Genomic DNA, 21915 nt, shown 5'->3' on the forward strand with positions numbered 1-21915 from the left:
TTTTTAAATTGTTTAAAATAACTAATATTATTTATTTTAATATATATTTGATATATTAAATAAAGGAAATCAGTTTTTTCAGAGCAATACTTTTCAAAAATAGAAAATAGAATAGCACTACAAACATAGGTCACTGTTCTTCACAAATTTAGGTTCAAACTTTATCAGATCTCATGTGTTGAGAACATTTGATAAATAGATTTTGCCTATTGTTTTGTATAACGAGCCCACACTTGTTCTTTGTGTGTTGAGAATATTTTGGAAGATCTTGGTGTGAGATCTCAAGAATTTTGTCGTACAAAAAGATAGCAGCAAGGAAGGACTTAGGTAATTTTTCTATTCATCTCTTTAATTCAATATATATATATATGTGTGTGTGAAGAAGTAGATTTAGAAATCTTGTGAGGTTAAATTACCGCTACGTATAATCTCTGATTTGATCTATAAATATCAACTACAACGTGCATGTACCAGCAACACGCATGACACTATTTTGCAAATGCAAAAAGAATCAATTGTTGTCTAGATTATAGAGAAATTTACTTAAGAAACAAAAAATCAATCTCAAACTCGAGCCCAATTGATCAAGGGACTGTGAAGGCTATCAGTATCACTATCAGAAGAGAAATGAATTGGCATCATAGCTGGGTCCTCATAAGAAGTGACCAGTTTTTCAAAAAATTCAGCCATTGCAGGATCGCCTTCATCCTGCCTATCCCTTTTAATCAAACTCTGTAAGAAAATTAAAAAAAATTTTAAAAAAAAACCGGCTCAGTATGAGTATAGAAGTTATGAGATTGTAAAATTGTCAAGATTTTACAGCCTACCTCAGCAGAGTAGGCAACAAAGTTTGGAAGGAAGCGTTTGCGGCAGTACTCATTGAAAAGAAGAGTAAGGATTGGAAGAGGAATAATGAAGGTTGATGCTTTAGGGAGCTTCTTCAATGTAAATATTCCCACTGCAATGGCGTGCATGAGTAGCAGAGAAAATATCATTGAATTGTGCACAATAGGCCAAAACTTGCCGGCAGTTTCATACTTAGGTGCATAAACATTAATAAACTGCAAAATAATTTTCAGAGCTTTAGTATTAGCTACGTTGTTACCACATCAGAATCTCATAAAAACATTTAGCACTGTCCCTAACAATTGAGAATTATATACAAGAGTTTTGAAACTAAATAATATATAGAAAAGGTCAACAATAATTGAACTTCCTCTAGCTTGTTAAATTATTAAGTGTAAACTGTAGTTACTCAGTGACTAAAGAAAGCAAGGTGTAACAAGTTAGTAGTGTCACTTTTACACACGTCAAGAGTCATAAAATGCACCAAAGATTTTGAAAATGGTTATATAAAAGCCAACTGACCTGATTACGAAAAATTATGTATCCAAGACAGAAGTACACCAAGAGAAAGGGCAGAATAAGCGGAGCTAGAAAGAAGTATGTAAATCCAAGGAGTCCAAAGAAAAGAATCCTTGGAATGTCCTTGTGGAATGCAATAGAAGGAACTTCAAGTTCATCATCTTTACTGTCAGTAAATGGTCTTGTTACCAGACTGCAAAGCAAAGGAATTACACGAAACAATTCTGATGAAGCGCTTGTCCATCCAGATGTGACAACATATGCTATGAAAAATGATGCCTGCAACCAAATTAACAGTAGTTATAACAAAAGAGAAGTGAATAAGCAAAACTTAGTTATCATAAACAAAGGCTTCACAAGTGACATTCATATTTTTATATTATGCACCAAAACTAAAAAGAGAAACAATTTTATCTGCTTGCTTTCTTAGGTGATTCTACAGAATATTAACATTTCAAATTGTTCTAAGAAATAAATCATATCAGCAAACTTTTATGTTTGGGAAGAACAAATGCAGACGTGCCCTGTGCCATTTATCACATGCAATAGTGTCAAGTTGGAAGGTTGAAGCTCAATTACGAAAATATGCTCACCTGTGCAGGGACAGCCTTAGCTAGCTTTGAAGGAATATTCTTAGGCTCAAGGAAGATGTTAAGCTGAGATAAAGCTGAGCCAGAAAATACAGTAGCAAAAAATATGTTCCATATTGTGAACCAAAGTACTTTCTTGCATGCACTCTTTTCTATGTCACTGTGAGAAATATATCCTTGAATAGATGAAAGAAACTCCATGATCGGGGGGACCATTTTCAAAAATAACAGAAGAATAAGATTAGGAAGATATCCGGTGACAATTTGACTAACCATAGTTCTGCATAAAAGAGACACATATATTAACTTAGTGTGGGATCAACAAGATTATTAGTGAATAACTGAAAATTTTGGACTCAACCATGCAATTTTTCACAATAACAACCAGATTACTACTGATGAAGTAAAAGATTATTTGAGCAAGAAAAACTAATCAACCTCTTACAAGTCTCTAGCTCCATGCTATTTTCAATTTTCCGTATTAGATATATCTAGCGACTCATTCTATCCAAAATACTTTGGCTCAGATGAATTACTAAGTAACTAAAACTGTCGGGCTAAACACCCTCAGGTTTTTTACTGAACAGAATCAATCTTCAACCAGCACAATTGAATTGCCGATGATGATATTCCCCACAAAAAAAGATGAGACAAAATACCAAATACACTTTCCATTGCACTTACGTGGTTAGAAAGCTTTTGAGGAAGGGAAACCAAATTTCCAGCTGACTCAAGTTAGTAAGACCTTGCACAATTACAACTGGTATAAGAAATAAGATTGTAAGAAGAATACATGCAACAACAATCACCAGCTTAGATATCCATCTTCGCATGAATGATGATGAAAAGAAAGGCCAATAAACATCATGAGGCTCAGGAGCTTCCTCTGTGACCCAGTGTGTGGGATTGATTGATTGTTGCATGTGAAAAGCAGCAGCAGCACCATACCGAGACTTAAACGACACAAAAGCTGCTCGAACTTCCTAATAAGTTATGAAGAGAGAGAGAACATCAATGAGATGCACCAGTAAAATTAACATTTCTAGAATCCATCTTAGCTAAAAAGAGGACTAAAAATGTATAGAACTACATCAATGCTATTAGCTTTGTCATGTAGTATGGTAGTCCATCCAAAAGAGTTTTTCCATGAGACACTATAAGGAAAATCATAATTATTGATTCTATTTCTAGTTTATCTACTTCTTTCCCCTTTTTCAGAGTATTGCACCTTACTCACACATGGAATTTAAAAGTGAGGTAGACAGCTTTGTTAGAAAGGCATATTAAAAAACAGCTTTGATTTCAGGGATTATCATGAACTTTATCCAAAATCTCTAAAGAAAGAAACATGAATGGAATACCAACATGCCCGTAACATTAAGCCAGAAGTTCTCATTCAGGTTCCATTGGACATTTATGAAAAAAAAATCATGGCAAATACATTTCATAAAGTTCTATGAACAACAACTGATCCCAACAAAAGTAAACAAGTTTTGTGGTATAAGAGAAGAAGAAGCTAAAAGACTAACACTTACTTCTCCTGTGAATGAGACCCCTGTTTGATGCAGCCTTAAATTTTCCTCTACACTATTTAATCTCTTTCCATAATGGTCTACAAGATCAACCTTCCGGCCACACAGTCCAAAACAGCAGCTACGTTGATACTTGTGTTGCGCGGGATCCGACCGTAAATAAATGAGCCTTCTGTACAATTTCTTGGCATCATACTAGATAAAAAGAAAATAAAATGGTGAGAAACTGTATGAAACAATTCATTAAGATATTAGTGGTTTCTAATAAGATGTAAAAGAAAATACAGAATCACCTACTCATATACATCATAAATATTTACAGAATTTCCTTCCCTAATCGGCTGGAAAAAACAAGATTGATATAGTTTGCATCTTATATCGTCTTATCTTTCTACACAACAAACCGTCATTTATAATGAATTATGTTGGATCCAAAACAGAGTGCATAGACGTTTAGTTGGCAGTGCAGATTTAGGAGTTAAATTGGAAATTGCATGTTGAATTTTCTCATCAAATATTATTAGCTTTTGTAAATTTCTAAATGTGATCGAGATTTATATCATCGAACAAGAAACTTTAGTTTGGTTCAGCGTCTTCATTTCCATATTGTCAACCCTTACTCATTGCCCATGTTGTATCCCAACGTTCAATGTTCGTGTTAAAAACATTGAAATCAAATACTAGAGTATCCCTTCCCAGGAACACATACTCAAGCTATAGTTCTTGTTAAAAATTTGAACTCAAATATGACTCCCCACAAATATCAGACATATAAAAAGCTAGTTGATATACATGTCAATGTCAAAATCAAAGTATGTATTAAAGTCAAACTATAAATCATATCTAGCAACTCAATTCAATAGAAAATCCAAAACGAGGACAAAACTTAAACGCAGGGTATGATCATTAATAAGAGAAAAAGAAAGCAACAAAATACTTACAATGATATTTCGAAGTTTGTTTGTTCGATGAACAACTACATTTGACAGATATGTTGATGGGTGGTACTCTTTAAAAAAGCTATCAACACAGTCACTGACACTGTTACCAGGAGAAACAGGCACACTATGAACCAAGATAGTGAACTGATGTGGTTGAGGCTTGGATGAATAAAAATAAGACAATCTTTTTAAAGAAATGTATCTGTACTCCTGCAGAAAATATAAATTTCAGTAGCAAGTAAACTTTTGCCTCTTCTTAGGTTGTTAAGAAAAAAGCTGTTTATGAGCATCTCAGATATAAACTATAAAAACCTGCAGACCCTAATTAACCATCAAGACTTAGAAACACCATAGAAAAAGGACAGAGATGCATAGGAATCAATATTTTTAGAAATGTTTAAATGATCAACAAGAAGAGTGGCACAAAGCTACTTACATAATAGAGTAGATAGCAGACAAATATGGTAACTATATAAATAGCAGAGAAGTGAATCCATAGGCTGCCAAAAACAATAGAATGTTATTATCAGCACATCTTAGAATTCTTAAACAGGACATATATAAGTTCTCAAGACAATTTATAGAAGAAAAAAAGCTCTAGTTTGTTCAATTCTTCAGTCATTATTTTGAACAAATTTCTGTTATATCATTATAAGTATTCCCATATAAATTCAAACTTTTTCAAATCTGCATCCATGTTAGAGTTAAGATTTACCTTTTCGAGCCATTGTTTACATTCGAAATGGTAAACACATCCAATGAGTTATTAAACAGATTAGTTAAGTCAAGATTGTCAAGCTTATCTCCGGAGCAATTCACTGGAAGAATAACAAAGATTCCAATAACCCCCGCGAACAAAAATACTTTCAGACTGCATGTAAAACAAACAAATTGCACATGAACTTTAGTAAATATGAAATCAAGCAAGTACATGATGAAACAAACAAGGGTAAACACTTGTCTAATACACAACGCACGCAAAAGGAATCTCTATACTAATTTAATTTCATATTCTTATACCAACATCAATAAGTAACTCGTTTACATGTTACAAAAGATTATATATCATCCACTTTCATATGAAATTCAACAACTCAAATACTCCACTCTCCTCCCTCATATCTCTGTAAAAGCAAGCAAGAAAACAAACAAAATAGAAGATCCAAATATTAGTGTTAAGAAATTCATGTATTCTATCTAGTACTAACACTAAGATAAGAAGCAAACATTTGATGTTTAACTTACTGCCCACTACTAACAGATAACCAGAGTACCTGAAGGTAATAACACGCATAAAAACGACAGCATCCAAACCCGAGGATGACAACAACTCGTCTTCAGAGAGCATATAAGCACTTTTTAACCAGCCAGTAGAAGGTATAAGCCTTTCCAAGTTGAAACGACCTCTCCTTTTAGATTTCCCTTCGGCCATCAAACGAGGCACATAAACTTCATAATTGCTGGGTTGTTTGCTCAATATAGAGTACAAAGTGAAAAATATGATACACAGACCAGAGTTTATTCCCACTGAGGTCAAAAGGGCGGAAACAAGCATTTTCCCAGAACAATATCAATATAAAAAAAAATTGATCACAAAGAAAGATGATCTCCCTGTAAATAGCTCAACTGCAGCAGATTAAGTGGGGAAATAAAAATATTAAATAGCTGTCCATAAGAACATGGAATTTCTGATCAGAAATTGCATTTAACGTTGCACATTAGGTACTAGGTAGGAACAAGTAACAGAAGATGATACTCAAAATATATATATATATATATCATATGAACGAATGAATGAAAATCAAGGAAGAAAATTAAACCTCCTTTGACATGAACACTGATGAATTTTGATTGAGACTGTATCTTATGGGCTATTTAAATATTCGAATTGAGGGTAGCATAATTTACTTGCTGGTAGGTAAGCTGAAAGCACCATGTAAGGCTAGACGTTAATTTTATATTTCGGTGGTCTTTCAACGCAGGAAGTTTCCCTTTTAATTCCAGAAATGCCCCTGTAATATGATTCGCATCTCACACGAAATAAAAAGCCAAACACTGCACCTTCGGACCGAAAACACGGGATTTTATTTTCGAGAACAATTGTGAAAAGGGGTGATCTGGGGATTGGGGACTTCAATGGAATTATGGAACAATTCTAGTTGCTCGCGGTAATCTACGGATTGACCTACTGTAGGATGAAGCTACTAGTCAAATTCCCGCCAGAGTAAGTCACACGCACGTGCCATGTCACGTGTGTATTATGACATTTTTGGTGGAACTTCTATTTTACATTTGAATAAATAATATTTTTGCTCAAAACTATGATTATTATATGATTGTATTTTTTTAATGATTCGCAATGTTACAAATTTTTCCCGAACTATGCCTGTTACTGAAATATTGAACTTCCGTTAGATTTCGTTCTATGTGGCTAACAGATTGATGTTGTGACATTTCGTCTATTGATGTGGCACTGTCATATGTAGAATAATTAACAAATTTGCCCATGAACTTTGACCACGGCCAAATAATACTCCTTTTATAAAAAAAAAAATCTATTTTTTCTTTAAAATAATAAGTAAATCCTTAAAAAAATTAAAATTTTAATTATCAATAAATATATCTTTTTCATTTTTTCTTTTATAATATTTATTAAAACTATTTTAGAATGAACACTTAAAATAAATACTAAAACAAAGAAAAAACTTTTAATTAAAGAAAATGGCGAATGACTTAAAAAATAAATAAAAACTTTTAATTTAAGAGGAGGAGGAAGGAGGAGAAAAAACTTTTTTTTAAGATTTATTTTTAATTTTATTTTAAGATATATTTATTTTATTTTGTAATAAAAAAAGTAACAAAAGGCATTATTTGTTATTAATTAGATTTTTAATTTTTGAGTATTTGAAATTTTATTTAACTAATTTGAAACTTCTAGCATTGTTTATTTTCTTAATTTTTTTTAATTATTTTTTTTAATTTTTAAGGATTTAATTATTATTTATAAGAAAAAAAATTAGATTTTCTTAAAAAAAATATTTTTAATAAAAATGATACAATTTGGTAGTAGTCAAAGTTTGTGGGACAAAATTGCTAATTATTCTACACATGACACTGCCTCATTTAGTGACAAAATGTCACATCATCAATCTGTTAGCTACTTGTGGAAAAATCTAATAGAAGACCCAAATTTCAGTAACGTGCATAGTTCGGAGATAATTTTTAACATCGTGAATCATTTAGGGGGCACGATCATACAATGGTCATAGTTCGGTGGGCAAAAATGTTATTTATTCTTTTGATTTATTAATGTTTCAAATTCAAAGGGTGTTTAAATAACAAAATTAATGAAGTTTTTAGAAAGCATAAAAACTACAAATTATAACGTTGATTTAACTTCATGTTCTACTAGGGCAAAATTTCCCAAATTCCTAGAAACTTATGCTCTCTTTTTTAAGAGCCTAATTCAAGTTCTACTCGAGTAGCCTTATTCAATAATGGAAGAAATCATCACTCGTACCAATAAACTAAAGATGAAGAAGAAGATGGATGGGAGATTAATGGGGAAGGATCTGACAAAATTGGTAAGTCCTGTCTTATTGGCAGACTATGTACCATGAAGAGATTTTGCCGATCTCTGCTAAGATTGATACTATGCAAAATGTGGAATATGAAAGAAGGAGATTGGGATGTGAAAATCAAAAAGGAAACTAGCACTGCACTTTTCTTGGTGTTTACATTTAAGAAAAAAAATCATCTAAGTTATGTTCTTGAAAGGATGTCGTGGATGTTATCTCAAGGAATTTTAATTGTGGATCGACTGAACAAGATGTCGTCGGAATGGGAATTGGAATTAACTAAGTTTCCCATTTGGGGATGAGCTTTGATTGTACCAATCAAATTGATTACTCATGGCTCAGAGGTGCAACATAAAGTGGTCAATGGCTACTTTAAATTTCAAGTGAGAATTTCAATTCATTCTCCTCTTTGTCCTGGATTCTTGTTACCATCAGAGGGAAGGAAAGTTTGGATTCCTTTCAAATATGAAAGATTATTGCATATGTGCTTTTCTTGTGGTCAAATAGGACATGATATCAGGGTTTGTGAAGAAAGTGTGATTATGGTGACTAATGGGGAAGAAATATCAGCTCAAGCTTATGGGTCATGGTTGAAAGTTGATAATTCTATTTCTGATGGGTTTCATTCTAGCCAAAGTATTTATGACAACAAAGGACAAAGTTCCTTAAGAGACAACAACAGGTGCATATCTGAGGCGACTACAATGAGAATAGAAACGAGTAAGGGGATTACAAAGGACTAGGAAGAAGTACTTAGCAGAAACAAACAATCTCAGGGAGGATTGGGTGATCATTGTGGTCCAACATGACCCATTTCTCTGGAAATGATGATGGAAAGAGACCAAAGGGCGGATACTCTACAGGACAGACATACTTCTCAGCCAAAGAAACGAAACGAGGAATCTCAATGGGTGAACAATGATCTGATGGATGGGGGTAAAGTTCTGAAACGTACCATGCTAGCACCTTTGGGGGACCCAATTGAAGGAACAACCTTTGCTGGTAAACCAATTAGTGCAAGTTTGACAAATGTTCCTATTACTTTTGACCCGGGTTTAGCCAATAGATATAATTCATTGGGAAAATAAGGTCGTCGCAGAGTAGTGGTTAAAAAGAATGTTAGCAAACTCAAAATGGAGAAAAGGGTAATGACAATACCATTGGATGGTAGAGTTTACGAAGTTGTCAAACTAGTTGGGACTATTACTGAGGAGGACGTTTCTACTACATCAGATTCATCCACTTCACTGAAAAAGTTATCGATGAACCATGTTAACCAGGGTCGTCGGGAGCCATGGAAACATTATTTTGGAATGTCCAATGTAACACCCTGGTTACTCCAAGTCTGCTACTGTGAACTTTGAACCGTGCTTAACTCGCTAATCGAGTTCTTTGGTTATAAACGTGCATCTAGGTGTGTTCAATAGGTTAAGGTGAAAAAAACCAATCAAAAAGGAAAAGATATATTATATTTAAAACATAAAACTGTTCATGGGCCCATAAAAACGTTTACACGTTATTTATAATACAAAATGGTCATTATAGTGTAAAATTTACAACCCGCCGACTTAAGCGACAAAAATAGGGTTAACCCCCTAGTTCCTCTGAGAACTCATTGGCCGTGGTGGTCAAGCGGCTGCATATGTACACATCGCCACCTAAGCTCTCCACTCAAGGCTAGGTGAGCTTTTCTTTCCCTTTACCTGCACCACATAGCACCCATGAGCAAAACCCAGCAAGAAAACTCATTACTGCATGTATATAATATCAAATGATGATCATGATAATCATCCAGGACTTATATCCCTAAACAGAAGAGTCACAGTTGTAAAAGTCACTAATGTGGGTTCCGTACCCTTTAAATAGGATAAGTGACTGATGAGAAAGTCACCAATGTAAACCAACTGAGTGACCATGGGGTCACTAATGTGGGTTCCGTACTCTTAGCCATGTGACAATACGGTCACCTGGGCCTTCTAGCCCTGGGTCTGAATAACTAGTCATGGAACTAGGCAAGTGCTTTTAGTTTTCATCGAACTTAGGGTCGGTCCGACATTAATGCTCATAATGAGTCATTCAATGTTGTTGTCGATTAGTTTTAATCTTTTCGGCTCTGCGTTCATGATGCTTATGCCGCTCCTGACTCATAGGTCAGTAACATACGACCAGTGCTCAATACTACTGTCGAACTTGACTAGTAAGTCACAGCTTCATAGTCAGTTCTGACACCATTGCTGATTCTGACTAATAATTCAGTGCCATTCACAAGTAAGCAAGATTTGCTAAGCATTTGATATGCAATCAATGTCCACATTTAAACACACAACATGCCTCAATTATAACCATGTATGTCACATATAGGGTGCAGTTTTCTTACCTCTGGTTCGAGTGAGAAATAGTAAAAGAACAACCCTCGAGAACGATCGACCCTTTGATTCCTTAGCGGTTACCTAGTCATAACCAATTATAACTTCCATTAATGAAAATCAACAATAAAAGGGTCTTGACCTTAACCTCATTCCCGGTGGAACACAATCCTAAGCCCTCAAGATCCACAACTCCCTAGCTTGAATCCTCAAAAGAAGCTCAAAAATCGAAAGGAAAAAGGAGAAGAAAATTATGTACAGGAGGAAGTTTTTATGCTCTGTTTTGGCCTAGGTTCCATAGCCTTCAATGGCTTAAATATGACTTTAGGTGAAAGACCTTTTCGCCCCTAAGTCAAATAAAGTCTTCTAAAGGCTCCCAAGGGTAAAACCATCGTTTTCCGCCTAATTCGTTAATCATAATTAACACCCTCCAATTCTCGTGATTCCCAAAATTCTCTAATACTAATAATTCATATGATGTTACCCTTTTCTTCCCGGCAACGCTCTAACCACCAAAGTACCCCGAGCCCCGAACTTAATCCCGTTATGACTAAACCGCTAACTTGCACTCAAAGATCGTCTCATGCCGAATGGCTTGAACAAATCCACATTATAACGTGGCCTTATCAATAATTCACCAACATGCATGAAGATATACAATTACGCCCTCAACAGGCCAAATTACCAAAATGCCCCTATAATAAAATGTGGACCTATATGCATGAATTTAACATCATATTATAATATAATTAATATAAACATGCACATAATCATTTAATGGCATAATAAATCAATTATGGCCCTCCCGGCCTACTAATCCAACCATTAAACTGTATTAGGGATTTTGGGGCATTACATCCAAGGGCTGTGCAATCCTTGGACAGTCCAAACTCTTTTGTCCCATATTCATGAGTATCATCCCATGATGATCTTTTTATCTAAGACAAGGCTTAAGCGCAATAAGATGGAGTGGATCAAATCTCAACCGAGGTTTGATGATTGTTATTGTGTGGATGCTAAAGGAACAAGTGGGGGCCTAGCTTTGTTCTGGACCTATTCTCATAAGGTAACTATTCTTTCTTCTTCTTATAATTACATTGATTCTTTTGTTACCCATGAATCTGGGCTTGACTGGCAGTTTACTGGTTTTTATGGTGACTCGGATCCAAGCCATCGAATACATTCTTGGGAGCTTCTCCAGCGACTCAGTCCTATTATTAACGGTCCTTGGGTTTGTCGAGGTGACTTCAACGAAATCCTGAGCCTGGTTGAAAAGAAAGGCGGTGGAGAGAAACCTGCTTACTTAATGAGAAATTTTAGATATGCAGTTGATGATTGTGTTAGGGGTGTTAGAGAAACCTGCTTACTTAATGAGAAATTTCAGATATTTCAGATGTCGTTTGAAGGAGGCAGGTTCACTTGGTGTTAGGGGTGCACAGTAGGCCCACAAAATCCAGCCCGTCCGAAAAATCTGTATGCCCTAATGGCCCAAAACTTGAAACTTGAAGCCCAAATTTCATGTCGGGATAAACTCGTCCGATCCGAACATATATTCTGATCGGGTTTCGATGGGCTCTTGAATTTTTTTGAATTTTGGGTTTAAACCCGAATCTAAAACTATTGTTTATTTTATAAATAACTATATGCATATATATACCCATATTTTTTTTATCAACCCTAACCCTAAAATCTATCAGTACCTATCTCTATCTATCTCTCAATACCTCTTCGCCTCCCTCTCATTTCATCTCCCTCCTTCTCACTTCTCCTTCTCAATCTCCTTCCCTTTCGTCTCATCTTTCTGTAACGACCCGAATTTGCTAATCGGGCTTAAGGCCTTGATTAGTGTGCCTGGAGGGCAATAAGTGATTTATTATGCTTTAATGTGTTATGGGTGGATTAATGTGAATATATGATAGTGCATGTTTAGTGAATTAAATGTGCATGTGGGCCCCGACTGGGTATTAGGGGCGTGAATGTGATATATGTTATATATGTGAAATGTCTGTGCAGCACGGTCCGAGACAGTCCTGGGGAGCGGTTAGCCAGAGGGTCACAACGGGGTTGAGATTCCGACTCGGGGCGAGTCGAGGGGTAATTTGGGTACTAGGTGTGCTATGGGGTTATTGGGACATGAAAATAAATATTTGGAGATATATTTGAGGGTAGAATGTCTAGGCGGGTATATTGAGGAATTTTACCATTTTGCCCTCGGGGACGTTTTGGTACCCCGAGCCTTGAGGTAACCCTTTAGATTTAAGTTAAATAAAAAAAAAAGGGGGAATTAATTGGAAGCCTTGGGAAACCGACTTATACCTCTAGTTTCAGCTAAGGATAGAATCTCTCACTATTTTCACCTCTCTCTTTCACTCTCTAAGGAACAACTCAAGGGAAACTTGGAGAAAGCTAACTTAAGCAAGGATTTGGGCTGAGGAAACTCAGGAGCTTGAAGCTTGGGGAATTGAGGATCAACTTCAAGGATTGAGTTCAGCAAGAGGGTAAGTTTTAATTAAAGGTTTATGCTTTAATTTGGTGCTGGTTTGTAAAGTGCATGCTAGTTAAGTTTGATGTGTTCTTGAGTATTTTAGTTGGGTTTTTGTAGTAGACTTTGATGGATTATGATGTTGCTACTGAGTTATTGCTGGGCTGAAGTATGTGTTTAATATCTGGGTTAGATAGGTGAGTTTTTTTGGGGTTAGCTTGAAGAAAAGGGAGGAAATTGATGAAGAATTCTGGGTTCAGCGAGGAGCGTCGCGGCCCTAGGAGGGGTGTGCCGCGGCCCGCATGCGCGCGCAGCCATGGGAGGCTGAGGGAATTCGAGCGCGCCACGGCGCTTGCAGGGCGCGCCGCGGCCCGCGTGGTGGTCAGTGGAGAGCTAGCCTCTGTTTTGAGGCTAGCCGCGGCTCTAGTGGGAGGGGCCGCGACCCTTAGTGTCAGTGAGGATTTTAATGATATTTTGGACTTGGGAACTTAAAGGGTAAGGCTCAGGATGGATTTTATCATTCGGATTGGTAGAATTCAAGGTCCCGGAGGTTAGGGTTATGGTTTGAGGTTATTCATTGGATTAGAACTTGATGACTGAATATTGGTGATGTGTTGTGACTAGGGATTTCGACGAGGCTCCAGTTTAAGGATTGTGCTCGGGTCATCGGTGCTCGGAAAGCTCGGAACTCAGGTAAGAGAACCCTTGTTCCCATAGAGTTTGTGTGCAGGGCTGAGCCCAATGTGTTTGAATGAACTGATATGCAGGGCTGAGCCCAGTGTGATTGAATGGATTAATATGCAGGGTCGAGCCCAATATGTTAGAACTGTGGGGCGTAGCCCTTTATCTGATTATGTTAGAACTCTATGTATGCTTGTTATGCTTTGTGAATTATGATGTGAATGGTCGGCTTGGGCCGGGAACGGTGTAGACCGAGAACGGCGAAGGGCCGAGTACGGCATTGGGCACAATGAGTGCAAGGCCGAGAACGGCAAAGGGGCCGAAAGCAGCGCTGAGCACGTGGAGTGCGAGTTGCCAGGGCGAGTCCCCAGAAGGATACCTGGGATATCCTCACGGCATGGTCTGTAGACCCAGGGCTTGGTAAATGCCTAGGACGGCTAGGTCGTACGTGTTTAGCCATTGGTGGCATGTTTATATGTTCGATATATGTGATGCATATGTTATCTGCTTGTGGGTTCTCTTGCTGGGCTTCAGCTCACAGATGCTCTGTGGTGCAGGTAAAGGGGTAAAGAGGTGATCAACCAACCATGAGTACAGAAGGCGTGAGGCGGCGTGTACATGTTCGGCCAGCCTGGCCGCCACAGCCAGAGGTTTTTGGGAGATACTTGTAAATAAACTCTGATTTTGTCGTCTAGTCGACTTAGTTTAATTAATATGTTGTAAACATTTCTAAACTGTATTTTGGGATCCCAAGTGTAAACCTTTTACGATTCTCTATGGAAATTAATATTTTTAAGGTTTTCTCTTTGTTTATAGCTTAATTACACTGTTTGATCTAAAACCTCGATTAGCGAGATGAAAGCACGATTTTTTAACCTCACTTAGAAACGGCTCTAAGGAAGTAGGGCGTTACACTTTCTATTTTTCCATCTCAATCTCTCTCACTCTCATCTCCATGGTTCCTCCTCTCTCTTACCGTCACTCTCACTCTCAGCTTCTCACAGGTGGCAACAACTAACCCTCGATAGCAAAGAAAACAAGTTGACGACGCTCGCTGCCATAGCTTTACCACAACTCTTGTCGTCAACATCACTCTTGGCTTCAGGGTAAGTTGAATGACTCTCTTTCTTATTTGTTGACATATTTAAGTTTGGGCTAGTTTTTAGATTTTTTTTTTTTTAATACAATTTTTATTTTGTAAATCTATGTTGATATGAGTAATTTGTTGATCTTATTTGTGAGATTAGGATTTTATTTTGTGTCTTTGTTTCTTATATATTATTTTGTTTTGTTTTTAATAGTTGACAGATTTCATGGAAGATATGAGATTAGGATTTTGTTTTAGAGATTGTATTTTGATTTGATCTTTTTATTTTGTTATGTCTCTTTGTTTTTCTTTCTTGCTAATATTAGATACGTTGGCCAAGATTAAGAAATCTAGATTTGTCAAGCAAGAGTTCACTAAGTTGAAAAGGCCCCTGCATGAACATTTGTTACTGACTAAGTTTTTAAAATTTTGTTACGAGCTTTCAACTATTAATGATAAGAGTATCGAAAGACCATTGATTTTGCATCGCAAGAGCATCAAAAGATCCAATTTAAATATGGGTACCTGCTAAGTCTTTTATGGGTCAAGTAACCAACATGGGGTTAAGGAAAATGCCTAACTTGCTTTTTGGGCAAGTGGAAGATTGTTAGGGGTTATGCCTTAAAAAGTTGTATTAGACATTTTCAATATTAAATAAAATGAACAATTTAAATATGTTTGATTATTAAATTATTATTGAAATAATTTATAGTATATGAACATCATCAAATTCCATATTCATTTATGAGGGTATGATCTTGTATGAGTACGAAAGAATTAAGATCATACACAATGAATAAAATTGTCAGCAACATATTAAATTATGAAATCTTTAATCAATGGTTGCTAGTAAGGTTTACTAAGCACGTTATTCAGTGCAAGCAATTTAGATTCATATTGTTGATGTAGATAGACATATTAGTAAATGTGTTATATATAATTATGATTATATATGACTGGACCGATATGAATTAATTTCTTTATAGAACTTGTCGTTTATTATAAAGACATAATTCATATCACTTAGATGATCAATTAGTAGATCAGTCTAAATCTTGAGTATTCATGAACTCTTGTTCATGTTTACTAAGTTCTTTTATTCACTCGTTAAAGTTTCTTTATTAATGAAGCTTACAACTTTTGTTTTCGGAATTTAGTAACATGGATGGCTAGGAACATGATTTACAAGATGGAATCCCGACTTTCCTAACAGATCGAATATTTGTTCCCTTTCAGTGTTAATTTTGGAACTGAAAAGTTGTGCACAAATTTAGATTTGATCTAAATTAACTTTCACTGGTGAATTAATGGTACTAAAGGATAAAGAGATAATTAGAAGGGTAAAATGATAATTTTGACCAATTCTAATTATGAATCGATAACAGGAGGATGAACTACTAGTATTGATTATATCAATGGACTACTGCCAATAAACTCAGTAAATATAATTCTATAATAACTAAGAGTGCAATTGCATATTTATAGTGGAGTAATAATGGAATTAATAAATAATATTATTATATTGATGACTTCAATAAATAATATGGTTTATTGGAGCTTAGGGTTATAGGTCCATGGTCCCCGAGTCGCTTTTATACCACACTGTCAAGGGTATGGATGTCACAAAATAAAAGAGAAAAGAGAATTTATTTTGCAAGGAAAAAATAGTAATTATTTATTTTACAATAAATAATTAATATTAAATAAATTGGGAAAACACCATTATTTGGACAAGACATATGTTGGCGCCTATGTTTGTCTAGACAAGGTGGTGCACCACCTATGCTGTTTGGACAACAACATTGGCGCCAACCAATGTGTAAGAACAGTGGTGGGCGCCTACATCAAAAGGTGGAGCCCACTTGGTTTAATTTTGGATTATTATTTTAATTCAAAAATAAAATATTTATTTAAATTTAAATTTAAAAGTTAGTTATAGATATTTTAATGTGGTTGAGATATTCTCTCAAATGTTGTTTACCCAAAAATGGCTGTTGATGATGTGGCAAGGATTTCTCATACGGATTTGACACGTGGCAGAGTCGAAACAAAGGGGTGTTGTTCGATTATTGACTAGCTACCCGTTGCTTCGTCAAACCTCACGATTAGATGTGACCAGGTTGGTCGTAAGCTTCGGTTTATTTCCTTAAAAAATTGTAATCTTATAATAACTACATTGAACATTTCCTCTTTATTGCCTTGATACACTGATATAAGGATAGTTAAGGCCCATTGGCCCATGTAACCCCCCTTGAGCCTATAAATATGCATGAGAGAGCTCAAGGAGAGGACTTTTTGACTTTTGAATCTTATTCTGAATACTGAGAGAAAGAGCATACAGTGCGATTATCCTCCAAACAGTTGTATTTCTCCTAAGGCTTGTGAAACTCAAGAACCCTAGTTCTTTGATCACGACATTGGGATTCAATATTAATAATAGCACTAAGTGGACATAGGTCATTACCATCCATTGGGGCTGAACCACTATAAATTGTTTGTGCCTATTCTTTAACATTAGATTCCATTCTTAATCATAATCTCAGTTCTTGTCGTATTTTTGACTCCGTGTCATTGGCCAAATCGAGGGTCAACATTCTGGTGCTTTCGTTGAGAGTTTTGATCAAGAAGCTGTAAGGAAAAAACTAATGGCGAAGACATCTAAGAAAGCTGTACTGGCCGCTGGCCCTGCATCATCCCAACCTCCTCCTCTGAATGTGGCGGAGGATGAACCACATTTAGAGTTTGAAGAGGAGGAGTTGGATACGGAAACACTAAGGGCAACACTAGGGGTGTTGCAAGATGAGTTGGCCAATCTGAGGGCCAATCAGGAGAACGCAGGGAAAACGATGGCGCTGCAACAGAGAGAAATTAAACATCAGCGCCAGGAGCTGAGTGAGCGGCAGGCGGACATGGATTGTTGATAGAGGGATGTCATGGCTGCTCTCGAAGTAGCCATTCAACTGGCTCGAGGACAGGCTATGTCGGCCTCTCTACCGGATCAACCATCAAGTGCGCCACCACAGCAGGCTCCCAATCCGAGTCCTCCGCTCCAGCCAGCAAGCCCCCAAAGGCGGGAGCAATCGCTTGTGGCTTAGAAGGATATCCCAATTCGGGATCCTCAGCAGCAGCCTCCATCTCAAGCTAGTCGAGGCAATCCTCAGTGCCAGAGGCAGAATAGGGCCGGGAAATCGCCCCGCAGCCCTAGACGCCTAGGGGACGAAGAGCCGAATCCGCCGAGCAAGGGGCAGTGTCCTTCTGCTAATAGAAGGAACAACGAGTTAGGCTCTACGATCAGAGGCCCCCCACGGCATAATAGTACACAGGGACCCAACGACCAGCGCAGGCCTCCTCCAAACACTCGGGAGATGCCAGCCCAAGGAGGAAATAGCGTGAACAGCTGGTCACGTCGTAGTCGGCCCCAGTTTAGAGACGGCTACGACTATAATGAAGCCGATTCTGGCAGAGGAAATGCCGGACGGGAGAATGAGAAAAGAGGTAGAGGCATGAGCCCCCCACCTAGAGAAGATAGGCCAGGAAGCCATAATGCTGGGGGGCAACCCAAACAAAACAACGTCTTTGATCAACTAGGAGTTAGCGAGTAGAGGCATAGGGATGAAGATTTGAGGGACGTGCTCAACGATCATCGTGAGAGACACGATGAGTACGCTCCTCTAGCACCGGTCCCCCCAGCGATCCTAGAAGCGATTCAGGCTCAGATTGATGCTCTGAACCAGGCAGTACAATAGCTAGTCGGTGGTCGAACAACGCACATAGAGTACGATCGGAGGAGGGGCACTCCCTTTTTGCAATAGATTGCAGTGGCAGAAACCCCCAGTAAATTCAAAATGCCAACACTGCCAAACTTTGATGGGTATGGAGACCCAGTATCTCATGTCAACAAATTTGAGATACAAATGGACATAGAGAAAGTGTCAGACGATGCTCGCTGCAGGATCTTCCCCGCAACACTGTCCGACACTGCCCATGAGTGATTCTTTAAGTTCCCTCCTGCTAGTATAGTATCCTGGGAAATGTTCGTAAAGGAATTTTACGGACAGTTCTATGCGGGTTGCGTACACCCCACTGAGGCCAACCAGCTGGTCGAGATATGCCAAAAGGAGGGAGAGCCCTTGAAGGAGTATGCCCAGCGCTTCATGTGAGCAGCAGCTGGAGCCAAGACAGTGGGGGATGAGGGAAAAATGATGGCCCTAATTACTGAGGTTAGACGCCATTCTCCCCTCTGGAGTAGCCTAAGAAAAAATGGGGTAAGAAGTACCCAAGAGTTTTTGGATCGAGCTGATCGATATATCAAGCTCGAGGACGCGATTGCCAATGAGGGGAAATTGCCAACAAAGGACAAGGGTCCAAAGGAAGAACCCGCCAAGGCCGCCAACGGGTCGGAGAAACCCAATGGCAACGGGAACAAAAATGGCAGAATTGGTGGAAAGCGAGCGAGCAATGAGTCGTCGACTTCTGAGAATAAATGCCCCAAAGGCAATAGATACGAGCTGAGATTCACCAACTACACGACCCTTGGAAAAAATTGAGCGGAGGTCTACCAGGCGACCAGCTCTAGTGTTCCTAATAAGCGACCCGCACCTATAAGGAAGGATATCTCCAAGGGAGATACTGCAAAATTCTGTCATTTTCACAACGACTACGGACATGACACTAATGAGTGTAACCAATTGAAGGATGAAATTGAGTTCCTGATCAGGCAGGGACATCTAACGAGATATGTGCGAGCCGCATGAGGGTCTCAGCGAGAGGCTCAAGGTGGCAACGAGCAGGCGCCTGCACGCCAATGCTCACCTCCTTTGTAGCTAGCTCCTATGGCAGGCACGTTACTCACCATCTGTGGTGGCCCACACCTTGCAGGGGATAGTGGGAAGGCAACAGAATGTTACGCTCGAACCCTAAGGCACGACCAGGACATCGAGATGATGAGTGTGGAGGATCAAGGCACCAAAGAAGGCTCGAACAGAGGAGGAATTGATAACCTTCTCTGAAGACGATGCCCAGCATGTAGGATTCCTACACTTCGATTCGCTGGTCGTGGACGTGCAAATTGCCAACATGATGGTGAAGAGGGTGTTGGTTGACACAGGAAGCTCAGTCAGCATCCTATATAAGTCCTCATTGGAAAGAATGAAGTTGTCCATCAAAGACTTCGAGCCATGCAACCAAACCATCTATGGTTTCTTTAGCGAAGGGCTCGCCCCAACTAGGTCAATTAGGCTTCCAGTTACAACAGGTACTGCACCTGCTAACAGGACATTACTCACTACTTTCATAGTAGTTGATTGTCCTTCGGCATATAATGCTGTAATTGGGAAGCCAATTTTGGTCGACCTACGAGCCGTTACCTTGATATGGCACCTGGCCATGAAATTCCCAACCGACGCAGGGATAAGATGCGTGTTGGGAAATCAATGGGAAGCGAGGTAATGCTACAACGCCTCGATAACTAAGGCAAAGAAAGGTATATCAAGGGAAGTTGCTGGAAAAGAGTTGCAAATGGCGGCTGAAGTACAAGCCCAATCAGGTGATGATGTCACTAAATAGGGCGTTGCCCAAAGTGAGGACAAAGATTTAGATCCTCGCTTTGGGGATTTTAATGAAGAGATATGACCCATCGAGGACCTTAAAGAGGTCCAACTCGATGAAGAAAATCTGACCAGGGTTGTGAAAGTCGGTAAAAACTTAGAGACAACAACAAAACAAGCACTGGTGGAATTTTTGAAGGAAAACCAAGAAGTCTTTGCCTAGTCGCACAAAGACATGGTCAGAATAGACCCTGCAGTCATTAGCCATGTCCTGAACATAGACAAAAGTTTTCCACCGGTACAACAGAAAAAGAGGTTTCCCGACAAAGATATGTCAAAGGCCCTAAAAGAAGAAGTCGAGAAGCTGAAGGAGAATGGATTCATCAGGGTAGTGTTTTATCCATCATGGGTCTCTAATCCCGTACTAGTTCCCAAGCCAAATGGCAAATGGCGAACATGCGTGGATTTCACATACCTTAATAAAGTCTGCCCAAAAGATTGTTTTCCACTCCCTAGGATCGACCAACTGGTCGATGCCACTGCAGGGCACGAGATTCTCTCATTCATGGATTCATACTCTGGTTATAATCATATCAGTATGCATCCTCATGATGAGGATCACACTAGCTTTCAGACTAACACAGGGCTTTACTGTTACAAAGTAATGCCCTTCGGTTTGAAAAACGCTGGTGTGACTTACCAGCGACTGGTCAACCAAATGTTTAAGGAGCTGATCGGCACAAACATGGAGGTATATGTCGATGATATGCTGGTTAAGTTGAAGAAGGCAGAAGGGCATATAGGGGATTTGCAAGAATGCTTCAACGTCTTGAACAAATATCAGATGAAACTGAATCCCCTCAAATGCTCCTTCGGAGTAGGAGCAGGGAAGTTCTTGGGATTTATAGTAAACTCACGAGGAATTGAGGCCAACCCCGAGAAGATCAAAGCCCTGGTCGATATGAAATTGCCAGCAAAGATCAAGGATGTTCAAAGCTTAACTAGAAGGATTGCTGCTCTCAGTAGATTTATTTCCAAATCAATAGAAAAATGTGTCCCATTCTTTAATCTACTCAGAGGCAACAAGAAATTCGAATGGACAGAGGAGTGCGAGCAGGCTTTTCAAGCATTAAAGACGCACATGTCTCAACCACCGGTCCTATCAAAGTCGGTTGATAAAGAAACTTTGTTCATCTACTTGGCGATCACAGAGTACGCTGCTAGTGCTGTCTTAGTAAGAGAAGAAGAAGGTGTACAGAAGGTTATTTATTATGTAAGCAAGAGGCTAATTGGAGCAGAGCTGCAGTATCCTCCTATTGAAAAGTTGGCCTATTGCCTAATTTTAGCATCCAAGAAGCTGCGACCTTACTTTCAGGCTCACCCAATCACAGTTTTGATCGACCAGCCTCTACGGCAAGTTCTACAGAAACCAGAAGCTGCAGGCAGATTATTGAAATGGGCGGTCGAACTTGGGCAGTTTGATATCTCTTTCTTGCCACGAGCAGCGATAAAAGGGAAAGCCCTGGTTGACTTCATCGTAGAGTTCAGTTGGCTTCCAGATAGCGAGCAGACAGAAGCACCTGAAGAACCTGAGCCCCAAAGCCAAACTCCCTCATGGAAGTTGTTCACAGACGGCTCCTCTAATGAACATCACGCAAGAGCAGGTGTGATTTTGATAATGCCTGAAGGGTATCGATTTCACTGCGCAATCATGTTTGACTTCACTGCTTCTAACAACAAGGCTGAG

The 21915-nt window shown here is 38.5% G+C and overlaps 1 protein-coding gene across 2 annotated transcripts; it reads right to left on the reverse strand.

The window, feature by feature from the left end:
- Positions 1-421: 421 nt before the first annotated feature.
- LOC133822920 (CSC1-like protein At1g69450) lies at positions 422-6524 on the reverse strand. Of its 2 annotated transcripts, none has more exons than XM_062255389.1 (10): positions 5703-6518; positions 5144-5299; positions 4865-4928; positions 4429-4638; positions 3491-3682; positions 2640-2938; positions 1959-2235; positions 1369-1644; positions 828-1061; positions 422-732 (listed from the first exon to the last, which is right to left on the reverse strand). In XM_062255389.1, exons 1-10 carry the CDS (start codon positions 5981-5983, stop codon positions 565-567), a joined length of 2157 nt encoding a protein of 718 aa, XP_062111373.1. In that variant the 5' UTR covers positions 5984-6518; the 3' UTR covers positions 422-564. The 2 variants fall into 2 exon arrangements, 1 of the variants encoding a protein (XP_062111373.1); XR_009888071.1 differs by having other exon boundaries at positions 463-732; positions 828-958; positions 5703-6524.
- Positions 6525-21915: the final 15391 nt, after the last annotated feature.

This window comes from Humulus lupulus, chromosome 3, assembly GCF_963169125.1.
Source record: "Humulus lupulus chromosome 3, drHumLupu1.1, whole genome shotgun sequence".
In the NCBI taxonomy this organism is placed as follows: Eukaryota; Viridiplantae; Streptophyta; class Magnoliopsida; order Rosales; family Cannabaceae; genus Humulus; species Humulus lupulus.

Excerpts from the sequence above, each read along its gene's own strand:
- LOC133822920 (XM_062255389.1), bottom strand. The coding sequence starts at position 5,983 with ATGCTTGTTTCCGCCCTTTTGACCTCAGTGGGAATAAACTCTGGTCTG. Across the intron at positions 1,645-1,958 it reads CTAAGGCTGTCCCTGCACAG|GCATCATTTTTCATAGCATA; the intron begins GTGAGCATATTT and ends ATTTGGTTGCAG. Across the intron at positions 733-827 it reads TTGTTGCCTACTCTGCTGAG|AGTTTGATTAAAAGGGATAG; the intron begins GTAGGCTGTAAA and ends ATTTTCTTACAG.